This window comes from Rosa chinensis, chromosome 2 (genome assembly GCF_002994745.2).
Source record: "Rosa chinensis cultivar Old Blush chromosome 2, RchiOBHm-V2, whole genome shotgun sequence".
Taxonomy (NCBI): domain Eukaryota; kingdom Viridiplantae; phylum Streptophyta; class Magnoliopsida; order Rosales; family Rosaceae; genus Rosa; species Rosa chinensis.
The window spans coordinates 36,310,113-36,332,266 of NC_037089.1; the positions used below are offsets into that span (position 1 = coordinate 36,310,113).

A 22,154-nucleotide genomic window follows, 5' to 3' on the forward strand; every position below is an offset into this window, starting at 1 on the left:
TTGGATTTGGTGCGTTTGATGTACATGAAGCAGGGACCATTATTTTGGATTACGTTAATAATAGTAGCTTATTGCCGATCTACTTGTTGACTGTCATATTGTTATATGTAGGAACTTTGCAGTTGTTTCTGTTTTTGCTTTTTTACCCATTTCAGCATTCTTTATCAGCTCCTGACCTCCACACATAAGGCTGCTCATTTGCTGTGTTATTTCTAGGAATTTAGAAAACATGTATACAAACTGGGCAACTCTTCCTTTGAATAATAAGAATAACAAAAATATTGCGTCTAATGTGGTGGTCACTGGCATGAGCTGGAAAGAAGAAATGCCTTACAATATTCGAATCAGTATGTGAGAGAGGGGTGTATGTGTGTGTTGGTTTTTTTTTTTGGGGGTGGTTGTTGGGGGTTCTACAGTTTACCCCTGAGTATTGATCTTTCCCTAGTTTATAGCACACCCCGGTCTTCGTCATTCTTGTACAGCCAGCAGGTGTGACCTCCATTCTTGGTCTTTCAGATGTATTCATTTCCATTGTACCTGAGACCTTAAAGAACTATTTCCATTTCTAGAGGTGAGAAAAGAGCTTGGTGTCTCAAGTCTTCACTCATGTTTTCCTGCAATTCTTTTCTTAGTTTCTTAGTCATGGATCACCATTCCCCAGTTCCAGTCCATCCTTTATGATTTAGACAGCAGAAATGCCTCTTTGGCCTGGAATATTTCTCATGGAAGGGTAAATTTATGGGAGACTCTAATATGGAAGAGAACCCCCTATATTTACACACACACACTAAAGCACATTGTACAAAGGTGCACCAGAGAGTATAGACCACTTATTCCAGCATTGTCCAGTGACTTTTAACTTGCAGTACAATCTTCTTGAGTCCCCAATGGCTCCATTCTCTCGTGAATGAGAACTTTTGCGCATTTGGTGGTGGAGTGAAAGCTTAGGGTACTGATGTTTTGGCATCTTTGGGGAAAAACTGGGTTCTCTTTTGATGGACTGCAGATAAGCTCTTGGATATATTATTATAAACATCACAGCTGATTTAGATTTTATAATTATTCTTTTGAGCAATTATTTATTCAGCTACAGAGCAATGACTTCCTACAAAAGAAGGATAAAGAAACTTACTGGAGAACACTCCCTATAGCAAGTGAATTTTGTTAGAAATATAACGCTAGTAAAGAATTTGATTTATCCAAACCCTATGTTAGTATAATTCCTGTTACAATAACCAGCTTCGGGGGCTTGAAGCCTTGTTAAACCTTTGTTGCATCTCTAATTCATAGTCTTTAAAACTATGCACAAGTTGATTTCAAGTTGAACATATGAATGAGCTATAATGTAGACGGCATAGAAGGATGTTTGCAGTTTTTTTAGGTTAAGTGGATGTGGCAAACTAGGAGGGCTGTTGAAGAGGATTCGGGGTCGGATGTGGATGAATTTTGAGTCAGAGTTAATTTGTTTCTTTGCTTTGTGGGCATCGGTTCCTGTAGGGTTCAAAATTCAGAATTCACACAATGTTCGATATCAGCTTTATTGTTAGACTGGAAGATGGAGTATAGTTCATGTGTTGTATATTTTATTAGCTTGAATCATAGAAAATAGATATAGCTTATAAAAACATCGATTCTGTCAATGGAAAATTGCTACGTGATTTGTTCCGATGCAAGTAGTAGCTAAGGAAGCTCACAGTTTATCCGAAAAAGAGAAAAATGGAAGCTTCCAACATTTTGTCCAAACATCTTCCGTGTCAACTCCAACATCATTTGAACTTGATTATCTCTTTTAGTATTACATATCAAATATAAATATATGTCATTGAAGCATGCAAGCATATGTCGGAAGCAAGATATATTTATTATATGTATATATGAAGGAAACTATATGTTTCAATTAGAGAGTTTACATTCTGTAATCTGTATTTGCAAGTTTTCCCGGTGGTGTTCTTTTTCTTTGTCAATGTGTTAAAACCATTTACTGATTTTGGTTTGTGTGCGGTCTTGAACATAAAATTTCTCTGTCACACTTTTTTTTAAACCCAATTGTATGCGGACAGCATTGCCTTAAGTTTATGCAGAATAAAAACAAAAATGAAAGTTTCTATTTCCATTATTAGACTAGAGAAGGGATTCACTGTTGTGAGAGTTTCATAAACAGGCACAGGTAAGACATTTAACAACTGATGAGAATTAGGATTTGTTATTTTATCTGATCTTCTTGTTGCCTCTCATCATTACTTCCATTCTTGCTATCAGCCTAATAGGGATGGAATCTTAGTTTCCATAGAAACCTGAGAGACCATGAGATTGGAGACCTCATCCCTGCTCTCCTTGATTTAGAAGTTCCCCTTTCATGCTGTAGAACCAATAGAAGAGCCTAATGTCTCAAGTTTTCACAAATGTCTACTTGCAACTTCTTCAACTGTGCATTGGATGTTGCTATAGAAAGTGGAATCCCTGATTATTCAGAATTTCACTGTTTTTAGCAACATTTCAGGCTCTCTACGCATTTCAGTTTCATATGAGTTACATGATTGCCCGTTTGCCCTCTTTAGTCATGATTGTAAAGCTGCAGTCTTCATCTTTGAGTGTAGATTGGGTGGTCAGAGCTTTGTGTTTGTAGCTTCTATGATTTGAATTTGTCGGTGTGGTACATCTTTGGTTTCGCTATTCGCTTTGTGTTTGTATATTATATGGACTGCTTGCTTGTCCATGCTTCTTCTGTACAAAACATACAAATTAAAGTGGAGAGAAATGATATCTACTGGAAAAGAAAGAAAACCTATTAGCGGACATCCTTTACTAAATGACAGTGAACTTGAAGCAGAGGCAAATTCCCTAATCCTTTGCAGTTTGCAATCGTTTAGTTCATGAAATAACCAGCTAGAATTTTCTCCTGGAGTGGTACGTTGCAAGAGGTTGGTCTTAGCTGCTAGGTGATTTTGGTTCCTTTTTGATGGACATGCTTCTCACCTAGACCGCCTTTGCCCAAGTATCACCTTGTGCTAGCTGTGCTTATCTTTCGTACTTTCACTTTGTTTGTTAGCATCATAGGTTGGATGTTATTAGTTTGTTTGTGGACTCGGTCCCCATTCTCTTGTATTGTTCTTTCGGCTCTGTGGTTTGGTATTGGCCTAGTCCGATAGTCCCCCAACCCTCATGTACCTTTCTTATCATCAATAAAATTTCTTGTAAGGGTATTGCCCTTGCCTAGCTGAAGGAATGGATGGAATTCAAAAAAATTTAATTGGTGCGGAATTAGTTCAACAATTAAACTACTAACTAAACATAAAACTCATTCCTTTAATCCATGATCTTGGCTTGTTATGATATGTATATAAACATAGCATGCTTAGTAAGGAAGAACAAAGAGGGAGTTTATATTCTACTCACCCTTGGAGCGTGATTTCAATCCGATCCACGTGAACCACCAAAGTCCCTCTCCTTGACCTCTCCTTGTGTGTGTTTCCTCCACCTTGAAGCACCTTGGATTAAGAACTCCTTCTTATACTCCTTGTGCTTGTAGACTCCTCCTTGATGTTACAAGTAGATCCACAAAACGATGTGGCCTCCAAGGATCTTCTCGAAGTGAATCAAGAGATGAAGAAAGATGAAAGGAGAGGAAGAAGTATGCAAGTGTTCTTCCTTCCTTGTTATAACACCAACTTGTGCAATTAGACAAGGGGAGAACTCTCTCTTACCAACTAAAAGATGATAGTGTGAAGACACACTACTTTCTCTTTGTCCATGCTTTCACCTTATATAATAAGAAATAACTCAAACTACTAAAAGAGAAATATTGACTTTCACAAAGCCAATATGTTGGTTGGTCTATATATGTTATTGGGCACTAAAAATGTGTCTTGGGCTTTCATTCAAGTCTCACATAGTGAAGCCCAAGTCCACACCAAAATCCGACAATCATTTAAGCCTAATATGTTCTGTTTTACCCGAAAATTCTAATTATGTCTAAATAATAAATCTAATTAATTATTTGGTCATAACCAACACTTGTTTAACCTTCTTCGTATACAATCTCAAGGACCCACTTATATGGTGTGCGATCTCTTAGGTTCTAATTAACAATGCAGTGAAGTTTGTAGAACCATTCTATTTCGTTTACAAATCAAAACTTCATTTTGCTTCTCCGTTGTTATTAGGATCATAAATGTTTATCAATTCTCGGGGACTTCACAAGTTATGAGTGTCGTCTTGCAACATATCATGAGTACCCTAGTTAATATAGAATGACAAATAACCTATTCAATTGAAATTACAATACAATACGGTCCTTCTCCAACATGATGTTTTAAATCACATCATTGGGGTATGAAATTGATATGTCAATCCCCTAATGTGATTTCCGTTCTTATATGATTCTTAAAATGTGATTAGAAACTTCTTTTTAATCTCATTCAATGCTTTGGCCAAAAACTTATTGAATCACATATTTGAACATACACCTTATTTACTTAAGGATAGAGATTCATTATTGTACACTCAAATGTCTCTATGACCGAATTGATTATACAAATGAATGCATCAATCATATCCATTAAGGGACATAATATTATTGCATCATCAAGAGTTAATCCACTTACTCATAAGACAACTATGGTGTCTCAGGTCAAAGGACTAATTTGTATTATTGCAATTTAAAGTTCAAGTTTGATATGTAAGTAAAACTCCATACAAGAACTCTAATGATCGCGTTCAGTGTACTCTTTAAGATAAGAGCACCCACATACTTGTATTAGTGTCTCTACACGAATGACAAGAGACATATCATCCCTCCATATTGAGCATACATAGTATGTGTTAGTCTTCCTGGATCATCAATGTCCAAATGATAATCCTATGACTAGGAACATTTTAGGATAAGAGTGTAAAAGAGTAAAGGTCTCACACATCTAACTCTTTAGATTAATTTCTCTTTAACTCATATTCATTAGCCCTTGTTCAATCAAATATTAAATATAAGCAATGAACAATGAACTAGGGGTGGGCATAAATGACCGAAAAACCCTGAGGAACCGATCCGGACAGGCCGGTTTGGGTCGGGTTTTAGATTGAAAATAGTTGTTTTCGGGCCGGTTCGATCCCAAACTCATTCTTACCTCCTGACTCCTGCTGACCTTTTGGACCGAAGAACCCGAACTTCACAACACAAGTAATATATTTTTTTATCTTTTGTACTTATCCTCTCCCTCTTTTGATGTGTCCTTCTACTTTTCACTCTTCTCAAGACTACCTATCACTATCATTCTTCTTTATTCTCTTTGGCCTCTATGTCTTCTTTCTCTTTCTTCTTCTTTTTTTATATTTTTTTTTATCATTCTTCTCTCTGGCCTTGCGTCTTCTTTTTTCTGTCTCCTTCTTCTTCTTCTTCTTTTTTTTTTTTCGATTAACCTTTCTTCTTTCTTTCACGATTCCTCTCCTCTCCTATGCTTCTTTCTTCTTCTCTCTTCTTCAGTTCTTCTTCTTCTTCTTCTTCCTCAACCAGTCAACCCCAAGCCCCCAACTTTGCTCCTCCTCCAAAAACTAGAGATCAGTCAGTCCATTATTCCTCATTTCCTCTACCTCTCGCTCTTCAAGTTCAACTCCGGCGCCGTCATCGTGCTCCTCCGTTGCCGTCGCCGCAAGTCGTGCACGACATCAGGAACTAAAAGAATCCATGACCTTTCTTCTCTTTTCCCAGCAATCCAAATCTCTTCTCCCTTCGATTTTTCAAAGCCAAAAACCTTTCTGGCTTTCTTTTCTTATCAATTTTTTTTTTAAGGACGGGTTGGGTCCGAAAGCCAGAAAAAACCGGCCCTTTTGTCCTGGTCCGAGTTTAGCCCGGTCCCCATTCTCTGGAACTACAAGCCCGGCCAGAAAAAAGATAGCCGGTCTAGGTCCCTGCAAATCCAGTGCCAGTCTGAGACCATGCCCAGCCCTACAATGAACAATAAACTTGCCCTTTTGATTAATAATAATCACAATAATAATTACATCAAAATGATTGTTTTAAGATACAACTCCTTCACTAGCTTCCTGAGAAGAAGGAAAATAAAAAAAACAGCTTGACTCTTCTTTAGTTCATGCATAAGAGATGATTAGATCTCTAATGCATGGTCTCTAAAGCTAGGTACTTATCTAGTCTTGCAGAGTGAAAGCATCTGTTTAAGAGTTCATTTCATGTAGAATATAATCATATTATGATATCAGTATACAAAAATTCAGGTGAATATTGGGGAGGATGAATGGCCATGCTTGGATGTGATTGATCAACACGGGTACATGATATTGCAAAACTCTATTTTTTGGAGATGACGGACAAAACACTAGATATTTGAAAATTTTGAGGAATACCAATATATTCATTCTTGAAAATCTTAAAGAACTAAATTTCATTGTTAAAGAGATGAATTTTATTCTTGAAAATAAAAAAATGTACTATGAAAGAGGAGAAGGAGGGAGGAGGGGAAGCAAAAGTATTTCTCCTATCTCCTCCCCTCATTTGTTGGTGATAGAGACTTCTGTTGTAGAGTCATTATCTCAATTTATCATATTGTATCATCCCTTTTTATTTGGAATACAGATTATTACTCTATGCCCATAGCCTGTTGGTTATTTGGAAATGCCCATAACTTGTTGGTTAATAGTCGTCGATTGAGGATGTTACCCGGTGTTTATGCTAAGATCTTGGCTCTTTAAGGTGATGAGCACTGTTGGACTCCGATGATTGTGATACAGGCATACAACAAAGCTAACCTATTACTTTTTAGTGAGCAGCTGGCCTCCTTGGGATATGGTTGTGATTCCCCCACCATTCTATGTTCTAGATCAATTAGATTTGACATGTCTCTACTAGTGAACTACTTATTCAAGAGCGTCTCAATGGCCAGTTCTCATTCCATCTCATCAATCGAGGGGACAAGAAGTGGGTACTGTCTAAGAGTCGATGGTATTTTCGATCGGCAAAGGTGGTGCTTGGTTCGCAATGTCAATACATTATTGGGCCAGGTCATTCATGTAGATGAGCACCTTATGCGGCGTAATGAGACTTGAGCTTTTGTGATCTTGAATCTAGAAAAGATCTTTTCTTTGTATGATAGGTACCAATTTGATTTTTGAATATGTACTAGTGAGTGGACTTTGTGGTTTTCTCGAGCACAAGTTTGCAGGTTGTCGGGGACCTCCCTATAGTGGCGGTGGCTCCCTCGCTGCTCCTCGGGTTTTGGTGTCCCCACTACTATTCCTATTGTGAGGAACCCGGTGGGCCCACTACCACTAATGTTGTCCCTCCAAATGTCCCTACGCCTTTGGCCACAGAGAGAGAGAGAGATAATATCACAAATAGTCACTCAACTTTCACCTGTTTGACACTTTAGTCACTCTGTTTTTGAAAATATCACTTTGGTCACTTAACTTTAACTTCGATATTTTTCCGTTAAAAAAAGTATCATTTTTGCCACAATATCATGGATATTTTTGTCAAACAAGTCATGGAAAACTTAAAATGTCTTAATTAGGTTGACTGGGAGAACCAACTAAAGTGAGATTTTGACGAAATTACTTTCCAAAAAATGCATATTTACAAAAAAAAAGAAGGTTTTAACCATTTACCCTAATTCTAGGGACTTTTTTCCTCCCTTACACCCGCTTACTTTTTTTTTTTGCCCACTTACCCATAATGACTCTAATAAGTTCCCTAATACCCCCAATTAAGTTTTTTTTTAGTTTTTTTTTTAGATTATTTTGCCCTCCCTCCTTTATCACATAGAAAGAAAATGGAACAGAGAGAAGCCATAGGAGACTTCCCTCGAATTCCGGTAGCCGGAATTCCGTCACCGATCGTCGGCTGCCGGACTTCTTTGAAAACCTTGTCAGAGATTTCATAGGTCACCGAAAAGGTTTATTGCCCCCTAATAAACATTTATTGGAAGGGCAATAAAAGTTTATGAAACCTTGCTGGAATTCCCCAAAGAGGTCGTCGGAGATCTCATGGGTCGCCGAAGAGGGTAATTACCCCCCAATAAACCTTTAGGTAGTCGGAATGAGAACTAACTTCCCTAAAATTTGACAAATAAAACTTTGACTAAAGAAAAAAAATGAGGAGATTACATCAATTCAAAATTTTTATTGGGGGGCAATAAATGTTTGAAAATATTTTATTGCTCCCTAATAAACGTTTATTGGTCCTCAATATATGTTTTATTAGGAGACAATAAAACTTTTTTTTTTTTGTTTTTTTCTTCCTTTCTGGGCCTTTTGCCCCCATTTTACAAAAAAAAAATCCAGACACCTTGTGAAACGAGAGGTTCCTGCCAAAATCCCCAGCGAGTTCTCTGACAAGGTTAATAGCAATTTCAGAGGAATTGTCAAGGTTGTCAACGACGACGGTGCTGAAGCCACCGAGTAAAAGCTGCAGCATGGTGTGGCTACCGATGTAACCGGCCTCACCGGTGCCAGAATGGTCTTGGCCATCAGCGCCGATTTGCAAACACACAGAGAGTGAGAATAAGAATTGATGCCCTATTCGCCGAGGACGAAGATGATGACGGCCGTCCCTGGTCGACATTTTCAGGCCAAAAAATCTAACTCGATCACCTATCAATTCAGCGAACGCCAAGCCGAGATAGCCTATTGCTTATCCAATCAGATCTAAGAGAGAGAGAGAGTGTGTGTGTGTGTGTGTGTGTTTAAGATTGGAGCCTCCGTGAAGGCTTGACCAGGACGATGACCTCGACATCGCCACCATAAGAGAAGTGAAGGAGGGTTGGGTTTGGTGACCAGCGATGACGGCCGTGGGAGAGAGAGAGAGAGAGTGAGAGTGTGTGTGTGTGTTGCTTGTGAGCGGAGGGAGAGAAGGGCATGGCATGGATGTAGTTTTTTAATTAGGCTGAGGGTGAAAATGTCAATTTAGTTTAAATTGTGTTAATGGACATAAAAATCTGTTGCTGAGTCAAGTGAGTTAATTTTAGCCAATTTTAGTGCTTTGGGTCAAAGATTAAAAAAAAAAAATCATATGTTTAATTGATATTTTAAAGAAGGATTTAGCGAAGTGACTAAAGTGATTACCAGATTCATAATTGAGTGACTAAAGTTATATATTTGAAAACTGGGTAATCAAAATGTAGAATGAGTCATAGTTGAGTAACCATTTATGATATTCTCTGTTTTTGTGTAGTACTGCTGACAATTAGGGTCGTCTAGAATACCCTGAGTCCCTTCTGTCGCCAATATATGGCTACCTATTAAGGAAGAACAAAGGTCAGAGGGAGACCGGGGTTGCCGGTCTATAAACCTCATATGCCTAAGTTAGTATTTGTGAAGATGTTGACAAGTAACGATACGGAAAAGGAAATAGAATGTTCTACCAGATTTAGCAGCATGTGTGCCTTTTTATGGCACTTATTCGGACTTGCTTGTCCATTGTTTTCGATGTGGGAATGTGGAAACAAACTCTTGGGGTAACTTGTTGGTGCTGAACCAACTTGTTATCCAAGTGTTCCAGTGCATTGCGTCCGACTCCAGCAGATTCTCCGAGCATGTGGTGCTGGTGTTCGTGTACCATTTCTACATGGTATGAACATTCTCCCTTTCAGATATATCATTTGACATCACTTTGTTTAAAATTTGATATATATATATATATATATATATATATATATAATTGGAAGTTGAAGAGCTGAATTGTGATCCGTCCGCTTCTGATCTCCTGTATACATATATGAATGTGTGTATGTACACACACACACACACACACATGTAAACGAACTTTTTTATAAATGCTCTAAAAAAATATGGTGACCTAATTGATAATATAAGTCCTAAAAAAAACACTTACAAGTAATTTACTATAAAAAAGAGAAATCGTATGACCACTAAAAACATGTTTTTTTTTTGTTTTTTTTTCTTTTGATTAATAATAATCACAATAATAATTACATCAAAATGATTGTTTTAAGATACAACTCCTTCACTAGCTTCCTGGGAAGAAGGAAAATAAAAAAAACAGCTTGACTCTTCTTTAGTTCATGCATAAGAGATGATTAGATCTCTAATGCATGGTCTCTAAAGCTAGGTACTTATCTAGTCTTGCAGAGTGAAAGCATCTGTTTAAGAGTTCATTTCATGTAGAATATAATCATATTATGATATCAGTATACAAAAATTCAGGTGAATATTGGGGAGGATGAATGGCCATGCTTGGATGTGATTGATCAACACGGGTACATGATATTGCAAAACTCTATTTTTGGAGATGACGGACAAAACACTAGATATTTGAAAATTTTGAGGAATACCAATATATTCATTCTTGAAAATCTTAAAGAACTAAATTTCATTGTTAAAGAGATGAATTTTATTCTTGAAAATAAAAAAATGTACTATTAAAGAGGAGAAGGAGGGAGGAGGGGAAGCAAAAGTATTTCTCTTATCTCCCCCTCTCATTTGTTGGTGATAGAGACTTCTGTTGTAGAGTCATTATCTCAATTTATCATATTGTATCATCCCTTTTTATTTGGAATACAGATTATTACTCTATGCCCATAGCCTGTTGGTTATTTGGAAATGCCCATAACTTGTTGGTTAATAGTCGTCGATTGAGGATGTTACCCGGTGTTTATGCTAAGATCTTGGCTCTTTAAGGTGATGAGCACTGTTGGACTCCGATGATTGTGATACAGGCATACAACAAAGCTAACCTATTACTTTTTAGTGAGCAGCTGGCCTCCTTGGGATATGGTTGTGATTCCCCCACCATTCTATGTTCTAGATCAATTAGATTTGACATGTCTCTACTAGTGAACTACTTATTCAAGAGCGTCTCAATGGCCAGTTCTCATTCCATCTCATCAATCGAGGGGACAAGAAGTGGGTACTGTCTAAGAATCGATGGTATTTTCGATCGGCAAAGGTGGTGCTTGGTTCGCAACGTCAATACATTATTGGGCCGGGTCATTCATGTAGATGAGCACCTTATGCGGCGTAATGAGACTCGAGCTTTTGTGATCTTGAATCTAGAAAAGATCTTTTCTTTGTATGATAGGTACCAATTTGATTTTTGAATATGTACTAGTGAGTGGACTTTGTGGTTTTCTCGAGCACAGGTTTGCAGGTTGTCAGGGACCTCCCTATAGTGGCGGTGGCTCCCTCGCTGCTCCTCGGGTTTTGGTGTCCCCACTACTATTCCTATTGTGAGGAACCCGGTGGGCCCACTACCACTAATGTTGTCCCTCCAAATGTCCCTACGCCTTTGGCCACAAAGAGAGAGAGAGAGAGAGAGAGAGAATATCACAAATAGTCACTCAACTTTCACCTGTTTGACACTTTAGTCACTCTGTTTTTGAAAATATCACTTTGGTCACTTAACTTTAACTTCGATATTTTTCCGTTAAAAAAATATCATTTTTGCCACAATATCATGGATATTTTTGTCAAACAAGTCATGGAAAACTTAAAATGTCTTAATTAGGTTGACCGGGAGAACCAACTAAAGTGAGATTTTGACGAAATTACTTTCCAAAAAATGCATATTTACAAAAAAAACAAAAAAAGGTTTTAACCATTCACCCTAATTCTAGGGACTTTTTTCCTCCCTTACACCCGCTTACTTTTTTTTTTTGCCCACTTACCCATAATGACTCTAATAAGTTGTTCCCTAATACCCCCAGTTAAGTTTTTTTTGAGATTATTTTGCCCTCCCTCCTTTATCACATAGAAAGAAAATGGAACAGAGAGAAGCCATAGGAGACTTCCCCCGAATTCTGGTAGCCGGAATTCCGTCACAGATCGTCGGCTGCCGGACTTCTTTGAAAACCTTGTCGGAGATTTCATAGGTCACCGAAAAGGTTTATTGCCCCCTAATAAACATTTATTGGAAGGGCAATAAAAGTTTATGAAACCTTGCCGGAATTCCCCAAAGAGGTCGTCGGAGATCTCATGGGTCGCCGAAGAGGGTAATTGCCCCCCAATAAACCTTTAGGTAGTCGGAATGAGAACTAACTTCCCTAAAATTTGACAAATAAAACTTTGACTTAAGAAAAAAATGAGGAGATTACATCAATTCAAAATTTTTATTGGGGGGCAATAAATGTTTTATTAGGAGACAATAAAACCTTTTTTTTGTTTTTTTCTTCCTTTCTGGGCCTTTTGCCCCCATTTTACAAAAAAAAAAATCCAGAGACCTTGTGAAACGAGAGGTTCCTGCCAAAATCCCCAGCGAGTTCTCTGACAAGGTTAATAGCAATTTCAGAGGAATTGTCAAGGTTGTCAACGACGACGGTGCTGAAGCCACCGAGTAAAAGCTGCAGCATGGTGTGGCTACCGATGTAACTGGCCTCGCCGGTGCCAGAATGGTCTTGGCCATCAGCGCCGATTTGCAAACACACAGAGAGTGAGAATAAGAATTGATGCCCTATTCACCGAGGACGAAGATGATGACGACCGTCCCTGGTCGACATTTTCAGGCCAAAAAATCTAACTCGATCACCTATCAATTCAGCGAACGCCAAGCCGAGATCGCCTATTGCTTATCCAATCAGATCTGAGAGAGAGAGAGAGAGAGAGAGAGAGAGAGAGAGTGTGTGTGTGTGTGTGTGTGTGTGTCTGTTTAAGATTGGAGCCTCCGTGGAGGCTTGACCAGGACGATGACCTCGACATCGCCACCATAAGTGAAGTGAAGGAGGGTTGGGTCGTGACCAGCGACGACGGCCGTGGGAGAGAGAGTGTGAGAGTGTGTGTGTGTGTGTGTTGCTTGTGAGCGGAGGGAGAGAGGGGCATGGCATGGATGTAGTTTTTTAATTAGGCTGAGGGTGAAAATGTCAATTTAGTTTAAATTGTGTTAATGGACATAAAAATCTGTTGCTGAGTCAAGTGAGTTAATTTTAGCCAATTTTAGTGCTTTGGGTCAAAGATTAAAAAAAAAATCATATGTTTAATTGATATTTTAAAGAAGGATTTAGCGAAGTGACTAAAGTGATTACCAGATTCATAATTGAGTGACTAAAGTTATATATTTGAAAACTGGGTGATCAAAATGTAGAATGAGTCATAGTTGAGTAACCATTTATGATATTCTCTGTTTCTGTGTAGTACTGCTGACAATTAGGGTCGTCTAGAATACCCCGAGTCCCTTATGTAGCCAATATATGGCTACCTATTAAGGAAGAACAAAGGTCAGAGGGAGACCGGGGTTGCCGGTCTATAAACCTCAGATGCCTAAGTTAGTATTTGTGAAGATGTTGACAAGTAACGATACGGAAAAGGGAATATAATGTTCTACCAGATTTAGCAGCATGTGTGCCTTTTTATGGCACTTATTCGGACTTGCTTGTCCACTATTTTCGATGTGGGAATGTGGAAACAAACTCTTGGGGTAACTTGCTGGTGCTGAACCAACTTGTTATCCAAGTGTTCCAGTGCATTGCGTCCGACTCTAGCAGATTCTCCGAGCATTTGGTGCTGGTGTTCGTGTACCATTTCTACATGGTGTGAACATTCTCCCTTTCAGATATATCATATGACATCACTTTGTTTAAAATTTGATATATATATATATATATATATATAATTGGTAGTTGAAGAGCTGAATTGTGATCCGTCCGCTTCTGATCTCCTGTATACATATATGAATGTGTGTATGTACACACACACACACACATGTAAACGAACTTTTTTATAAATGCTCTAAAAAAATATGGTGATCTAATTGATAATATAAGTCCTAAAAAAACACTTACAAGTAATTTACTATAAAAAAGAGAAATCGTATGACCACTAAAAACATGTTTTTTTTTTGTTTTTTTTCTTTTAAGAATTGAACCAAATATATATATATATATATATATATATATTAAGTTCAAGGGATAATACAAAACAATATAAGTACATACAATCTAGTGCAAAAATAAGGACAAAAATAGTTACCTAGTAACTAAACGGGCTGCTTGCAATAATGGGAAAAGCAAACTTATAAATCGATGGGAAGAGATTGGATAAATAACATTTCGTCGCTTCTCTTAGAAGGGAGAAAGAAGTCAAAAAAACCATTGCGCATATTTGACGACTGTTTTCTCACACTCCTTTCAGGTCCACCTAAATGCTTACCCATTTCTTTCTCCAGACTCCAGCATATATTCACACACAGTTGCAGAGATTTCAATCACACTCAACCCAATGTATGTGCCCTTTCTTCCTTTCTCTTCAGTTTCTTTGTATACCCAATTGCCATACATGATTGTATGTATATGTAGCGCTGTCGAATTTCCACCCAGTTGAGTTGGAGTTTCATACTAGTTTATGAGATGAGAAAGTTGGGGACTTGATTCGATCCCTTTCTCTTTTAATATTTGAATTTGGATTTGGGTTTCTGGGTGTGGAATTTTTTGTGGGTATGTTGGGGAGGACCATGTATTATGCAAGTCCTTATCTGGTGCTTAATTTATAGATTTTATAGATAGATTGATATATGACTTCCAATTAGAAAATGGTATTTGGGTTGAAATAGTTTTTATGCTTTCATATTGTTGGCCTTATTTCTCCTTGATACTCATTGTCAAAGATGAATTGGGATGTAATATTATCACACTTGGATCAAAAGAATTGTTTTACTCTTTTTTATCAATTATGTAGATGGAATCGGTCACTGATCTCGAAATGTAGACAATTCACAGTGATATTATGTTGTTGGTTACTGAACTTATTGATTTTTCTGTGGGGTTTGCGGTTGCTGTACTTGAGATGATATTCCCTGAAATGTAAACTCTACGGTTGTTAGATAGCATTGTCTTCTCTTTTGTTAACTATGACCATGTCCTGCTCATGCCTCTGGCATATCGCTCACGCAGCTGTTTTTTTGAATGTCAGAGGATCTAAAAGTAACAGGGTTAACAATCATTCTACATTGGAGTGATATTTAGCTTAAAATCGTCAGTGGAAGCCATGACCAGATCGTAAGGTTGGATACTCTACACTCTTCAGTGTCTTTACCAGCACATCTCTTGCACCGAGACCTTATATTATGCTTAAGGGCTTAAGCCACTTTGAGGGTTGGGACAAAAATTTGTGTTCCTTTTCAACCTTTTACTGGAATTGTAATGCTTATTCTATATTTCTTAGAGTTCACAATGGAGAATTGGTCTCATTAGCTTGGATTAGGGAAGTCAATATAAGTAAAGTGGTGGAATAACTTGCATACTTTTTGAAATAAAAGCCTCGACTGGTTCGATGGGCAAGGAAAATTTATCAGAAGCTGAGGTTGGAGTCAGTGAGGAAGGTGGCTCACCTAGACAGAGTGATTGTCTAGGGACTCTCCCACGCCATAGTCTTGACAAGGATGCCGGACTGCCAACTTGTCGTGTGTGCCATTGCGCTGAATCTGACAAAAGGGGAGATGCAGCATTAGAGTTCTTGGGCATCACTCCTCCTTTACAAGAAGCATGCATAAGCCACAGGGAAGTAAATCCTGACAGCAATATAGCCCTGAAAGATGCTGAAAGTCATAGTTCTGTCAAGAAAAATGTTGGAAATGAACCTAGGTTTTTGGAGTTTATAGGCCCTGATGGAGAAGTTTTCATTTGTAGTGCTGATTTAGAAATGGGTTCATGTCAGCATCAAGACACTTTACTGGAGCTTGGTTGCTCTTGCAAAAATGACCTTGCTCTAGTACACTATTCATGCGCACTCAAATGGTTTATCAACCATGGATCCACTGTCTGTGAAATCTGTGGACGTGTTTCGAAGAATATCAGAGCTACAGATTTCAAAAAGGTTCTTCTTTCATTGAAAGAGTATGAATCATTAAGGGAAAGAACTGCTAGTGGGCAAACTGATCCGCCACATGCCAATACAAGTATAGGCGTAGATCCGGATGCTGTAGCTGCTATTCGAAGGCAACGGCTGAGTGAGATTTCCCTGTGGTTCAGTCCACATAATAATGGTAACGGTAACAATAATACAAATGGCAATTCTGTTGCACTTTCACAAGTTGCATCAGAAGAACCTCAGAATACTGCGGTTGTCCCTGCTGAAAATGTTGCAACCAAATGGGCTATGGAAGCTACTGCTATTCTGCTTGCCACAGGGCTGCTTACCGTCACTGTAGTGTGGCTTTTAGCTCCTCATGTTGGGAAGGTATGTCAGTTTGTTCTATTTAAATTTATTAAAGATGTCTTAGAGAATAGTTTATTTTAATTCCTTACCCTCTGTCGGGAACATTATTTATACATTTGTTAATATATCTTTACATGCTAGTCAAATTAAACTCTTCTCAAAACCATAAGCATGAGATTAAGGTCAACAAGACAGCAGATTGGTGAAGGAATAATAAATATTGGACGTGAGAGTGCTCTCTTTTCATATGTTCGAGTCTTTTGAAGGTTAAGCATTATTTTAGGAACCACAACTTTATAAATTTAGAATATATACCTGAAGTTGAGGAGAAACAAAAAAATTGTATCTCAAGGAATAGTTTGGTGTTGCGGAAAGAATTTCAGCTCTTCCATAGAACTTCAATAAAAAACATAATCTTAATCAATCTTATGAACTCTTTTGATTGTAGTGATTCAAGTAAGTGGTAGAGGAACAGTTTAGGTTTCGGTAAGTGTAACTACCGAATATACTTCAGTGACTTATCTATCATCTTGTTCTTTGAGTTGCCACTTTCTACATGGAATTTTGAACTACCAATTACAGTGATTATTACCATTTTCTGTGGCCTTTTTTGGTCATAGAATATCTATCAATTCGCAGGCTTTATTAGCATACCATAGTGATCCAAAATTATTGCTCTACAGTAATTTTGTGATACTTTCCTGATACAAATCAGTACTGCACGTGTTTGATGTACATGTTCTGTATGACTAAAGTCTTTGTTTCCTTAGCTGTATGTTCCGGACCTCAAAATCTGTGCTACCCCTTGAACCACAAACTCAAGGAAAGAAAAAAAGAGCATATACGAGCCACCTCCTAGACTACCATGTTACCTTTCTTACGAAAAGCAGCCATGGAATTTCTCATAACAAGGAGAAAGCTGCATCACCCAATTAATGCCGGAGATGGACCAAAAAAAAGAAAGCTCCAGTGGTCCTAGGGAACTGTGTAATGCAAAGGAAGTTGATCTATAGAAGACAATAATAAGGTGCTGGAAGTCCATTTGGAAAGATTGCAGAGATAAACTATTCCTAAAAGCAGGAGCGGTTGAAGGACATATACCTGCTCAAAGTGATTCCTCTTCCACAGATAGTCCATCTTCTCACCCCTTACCCCTCACATTCTCAGATTTCTTTCTACCCAAATTGCTCTACTAGTCATCACTCTAGATCTTCCCAGAACCATACCCTTCTTCATGCAACAAAAACCTTATGGCTCTGCCAAAGTGTAGTCACACACAGCTGGGATGACCCAACACAGATTCCCTCAACGTCCTCACCCCTTTCTCACGCAAAGGCAAACCGTGCAAAAATAAGTGGCTCACACTCTCTGCTCCACATTTGCACATCACAGATCATTGAGGAGAAAAACAGACAGGTTTTCTCCTCTAAACCCTCAAATTAGCGATATTCTTGCTAGCACCTGTACCTAAGGGGGTATTTTAAAGACATCTGTTTCAAATGCCTAACTTTCCTATTACAAATTGTCAATAGTCAATCACTTCCGAGGGTTCGTTAAATTCTAGATATTGCAGGAAAGATTTGTTTTGGACCAAAGAATCTGCCCTTAATCAACTTCCTTGTCTTTGCCCATTGGGTCATTCTTTTAATTAGATCCTCTATTGCAGTATGTTTTTATCCTTTTATCACAATGCATTAATTACTTTTTCATGTGACGAATGCTTGTTTGATTGCAGAAAACTGCCAAAAGTGGTCTTCATATTCTCCTGGGAGGAATTTGTGCTTTAACAGTTGTGGTTTTCTTTCGATTTGTAAGTAGCTTATCCCTTTTTTTCTTATCTTATATATTCCTTTTATCCTTAGATATTTGCATTAAGTTTAATTTATTTTTGTTGATTTGTATATGGCCAAGTTAATTTTATGGTTACTAATGTTATTTCTTAAGTCTCACTGTGCATATCTCATGGAATCTATGCAACAATGATGCGTGCTATAGTTGATTCTTGATTTCCTTGGTTGAGATTTTCCTAAAAATTTGCGGTGCCACCTTAGATCCTAGGAAGGCAATTGTGAAAACTGGTTTCCAGATTTGACATGCTTTTTTTTTTTTCCCGACCTTTCTAAATAACCTTCAAGTTGTATACCTATGGCCATTATGCTAGGAAGTTCAGAAGAGTTAAGAAGATGAAATGCACACTTATGACTCACAACATATTGATTTTCAGCTTCTGATTGTCTTTACGGTGACATGAATGTCTTGAAGTTTTCTTCAAGTGTTGATGCTGCAAAAGCACCAAATCCATCATCTAGTGCTAGTCTTCATCCCCTTGAAAGTAGACATCTCCGCATGGCCTAGCATATCACCACCTATACAATGGCTCTGTCTCGCTTCAAGGATTGGTCCAATGTTTGTTGCTTCTCAAACTCTATCTCAGTAGCAGATCTTGTTTTTCTATACTGTCCATTCCTCCCCTTACTATGCCCATGAGAACAAAGATTGCCAATCCTCTCAAGACTAGGAGTGTGTCCCAAGATAACCAAAGTTTTGATAGCCATCGTAATTTATTCACCTAGAAAACAAAATCAAGCCACACAATTTCAGTTAAGTAAAATATGTTTGTGGTGTTCAATTGATTTTAAGATATCTGGTACATTATTGAAACTTTGGTTCCTTTTTACCACTTCATCTTGTACAAAAGATTGTGGATGTAGTTTTAATAGCAAACGAGGTTGTGGAGGAAGTGAGGAAAAAGAAGAATCTGAGTTTAGCTTTTACAATTGACTTTGAAAAGGCCTATGATCTTCTGGATTGGGATATTTTGGTTTTCGTAATGGAGCAAAAGGATTTTGGGGTTGTTTTGGAGTAGGTGGATAGGAGGGTGTTTGAGGTTAGTCAATTTCTCTAGTCCAATGAATGGGCAGCCACAAGGTAAGTTTGGAGCCACAAGAGGATCAACGCTAGAAGAAATGTTGCCACCTTTCTGTACTTCGGTGATTAATGGAAGTACGATGGTGGAAAGAGCAAGTCAAGTGAATTTTTTTTGAAGGGTTGGCTGTTCGGAGGGAAGAAATGGTAAATCTTTGCAGTTTATGAATGACACAATATTGTTCCTTCTGAAGATGGTCAAAGTTTGAGAAGTTCTATTCCTGATTTTACAAGTGTTCAGTGTGATATCGGCCTAAAAATTATGTTTGATTGCAGGGATAATTAAGAGAGTAAAGTGGAGGAGTTAGCAGTGGTGCTGGAATGTGACATGGGACACTGGTCTTTAGAGTATATAGGGTTGCCTCTTGGTGGTTAACCCCAAGCTATAAGTCTTTGGCATACAGTGGTGGAAAGAGTAGAAAGGAGATTAAAAGGAATGGAGTAAAACTTTCCTATCAAGAGGGGGATGATTGACTGGATTGAATCTGTTTTAAGCAATCTGGCAATCCGCTTTACATCTCTTTTTTGCATTTCTGTAGTTGTGGCTAGAAGAGTCGTGTAAGTTATGGCCAATACCAGGTATATAAGCAGTTTTTTGTTGGAGGGTGTGTGTTGGAGGGGAAACAGGGTCATTTAGTCAAGTGGGATGTGACTTTCTCAAGCCAAGGGAAAAGAGGTGTCAGTGCAGGAAGCTTTATTAAAGAAGAATGAAGTTCTACTTGGAAAGTGGCTTTGGCTCTTTAGTGATAAGAGGATGCCCTCTGGTATGCTGTCATCAGAAGCAAGTACTACATGAAAATGGTTGGGATTCCAATTTTGATAAGAGAGTAAGCTATCAGAGGAGACACCCTTCTTGGTGCCTGTCTGGACGTTGTTGTATGATGTTTAATGATGCTGCTTAGACTGTAAAGCATGTTCTCCTTCATTCCTCAATTGCAATGAGCTTATGCAGAAATTATTTATTGAGGCTAATTTCAGATGGGATGCTCCAGCTTCTTGCAAGGCCTTATTGTGTTTGAGGTATAAATTCTTTGGAGGAAAGATGAAAGGAATGGTGTTGGGAGGTTGTGCTATATTAGCAATCATTTGGGTGGTGCGCATGCACAGGAATAAGAGTCTTTAAGGGAGCTGGGGATGAGAAGATAGAACACTTTATAGAGTTCGATACGTGGCTTTGCTCCAAGGCATCAGTTTCTCATTGGATTGGGAAGTTATGCTTCTGTTTTAGGTGCCCTCTTCCTTAATTGAATTACTTTTGTGTTTGTATGTTTGTTAGATCCTTTTTGTAGTTGTTAAAATTGCTGGTTGATCTGTAGACGCCTTGTCCCCTAGGTACTTCCTCCGTTTTGTAAATAATAGTTTCTCTTATCTTAAAAGGGAAAATTTTACAAATGGTCACTCAACTATGACTCATTCGACACTTTGGTCACTGAAGTTTCAAATTATCACTTTGGTCACTCAACTATTACATTGTCAATCACTTAAGTTACTTTGTTAATTTTTTTCATTAAAAAAAATTATAAAAAATACTCTTTGGGTCACTTAAGTGATTGACAATGTAATAGTTGAGTGACCAAAATGATATATTTGAAACTTCAGTGACCAAAGTGTCGAATGAGTCATAGTTTAGTGACCATTTGTGGAATTCTCCCTATCTTAAAAGTAAATAAATAAATAAATAAAAAGGAAAAAATAATAATAATAATTTTGCTCTCTTTCGGATTTAAGTTTCAGGGAAAACTTAATTATACAGGTCGATTAGGCTAGATTGCAGTTATATTTTCAACTCAGATTCATTTGTGTAAGCCTTGGAAGTTGTCATGATATATATATAAATCACAGTAATAACCTCCTCTTCTTTTAAATACTGCAGTTTGTGCTCACAAGAATCAAGTATGGACCGGCACGTTACTGGGCAATATTGTTTGTCTTTTGGTTTCTCGTATTTGGAATTTGGGCTTCACGCACACATGGCGCGCACAAAACATAATTCTGTTGTATGCTATTTAAGCTTGTCAATTCATCCTTTTTCCATCTCGGAAAGAAACTCAATAGAACTTCCTTTATCTTGGTCTGAGTTTATTAGTGTTTTTTAAATGCAAAAATATAAATGAGCTTTGTATAGGCAATTATTTGCACTGCACTGTGATATAAATATAAGTCAACCTTTTTTGAATGGTAAGATATCAGCAATTACCTGAAGATATGATTGGCTGCATCTGTATCTCTTTATTCTTTCACAGAATTTAGTTGTTGGAGTCCTATCCTTGTAGAAGGTGAACCAATTTTGGGAGAAAGGGACATATATCTCGTGATTTGTTTCAATTCATTATTCTTGTGTGAAAAGTGTATATTGTTCGGAAAGAGCAGCATGTAGTAAGGTTTGAGTTCATATCATAAAGATAAATCTTGTCTAATGATTTCTAAATTAGGACAGTTCCGTGTTTTCCACAATTAACAGTTACAATTTTTTTTTTAAAAAAATCATCTTCATCAAGTAAAACTACTGCTGACAAAAGAGAGTTGAATTGGGGATTTCCTTTTTGGCTTTAAAGAGAAAAATGCCTTTTGATTCTCAATGGAGTAAAGGGTTTGGCTGTGATGCAAGCAATCTACAGCTTTGAGCAGTGATGTGGGAAATGCTTGAGAAGTAATGCAGATGTAGATCATCCCAAAGAGCATGGGGCAAGCAATTGGACGTCAGATCATCCCAGAGTATCTGCCATTGCATGTAGGGTTTCTAGAGGAGCGATGAATCACAAAATTGGCAGGTGTTGAGTGGTCTTGCTGACCTCCAAATTTAAGCTTGATCTGGGATGGATAGGATGTTTCCTTTTGAGGGATGAATCTTCGTGCCAGTTGAGGTGGAGGTATTTGAATTTCTGAAAGCTGAAGTATGAGCTGCAGCAAAAGATAAGGGTAAGTTGAGCTATGAGTTGTTAGAAAATAAGTTTTATTTCTTGCTGTCCAAGTTTGCAAAGCTAAGATAATGATTGAAGTCAATCTCACATATTTCTGCAAAGTAGTTTCATGCCAGTTCAAGAAATAAGTTAGAGTGAGATGGAATTGGACAGCTAGAGTCATTAGTCCTAACATTGTTTGCAAAAAGGGCAACGTGTAAACAG

General features: G+C 37.9%; 1 protein-coding gene across 3 annotated transcripts; it reads left to right on the forward strand.

Moving 5' to 3' along the window:
- The first annotated feature begins 14,013 nt into the window (after window positions 1-14,013).
- Window positions 14,014-21,234, forward strand: LOC112188607. Of its 3 annotated transcripts, none has more exons than XR_002931489.2 (5): window positions 14,014-14,171; window positions 14,860-16,125; window positions 17,840-17,914; window positions 19,306-20,257; window positions 20,903-21,034. XR_002931489.2 is itself a non-coding variant. In XM_024327757.2 (5 exons), the coding sequence occupies exons 3-5, from the start codon at window positions 15,220-15,222 to the stop codon at window positions 21,017-21,019; spliced, it is 1,098 nt and encodes a 365-aa protein (XP_024183525.1). In that variant the 5' UTR covers window positions 14,014-14,171; window positions 14,860-14,950; window positions 15,112-15,219; the 3' UTR covers window positions 21,020-21,234. The 3 variants fall into 3 exon arrangements, 2 of the variants coding, with proteins under 2 accessions (XP_024183525.1, XP_024183524.1); XM_024327757.2 differs by lacking the exon at window positions 19,306-20,257 and having other exon boundaries at window positions 14,860-14,950; window positions 15,112-16,125; window positions 20,903-21,234; XM_024327756.2 differs by lacking the exon at window positions 19,306-20,257 and having other exon boundaries at window positions 20,903-21,234.
- Window positions 21,235-22,154: the final 920 nt, after the last annotated feature.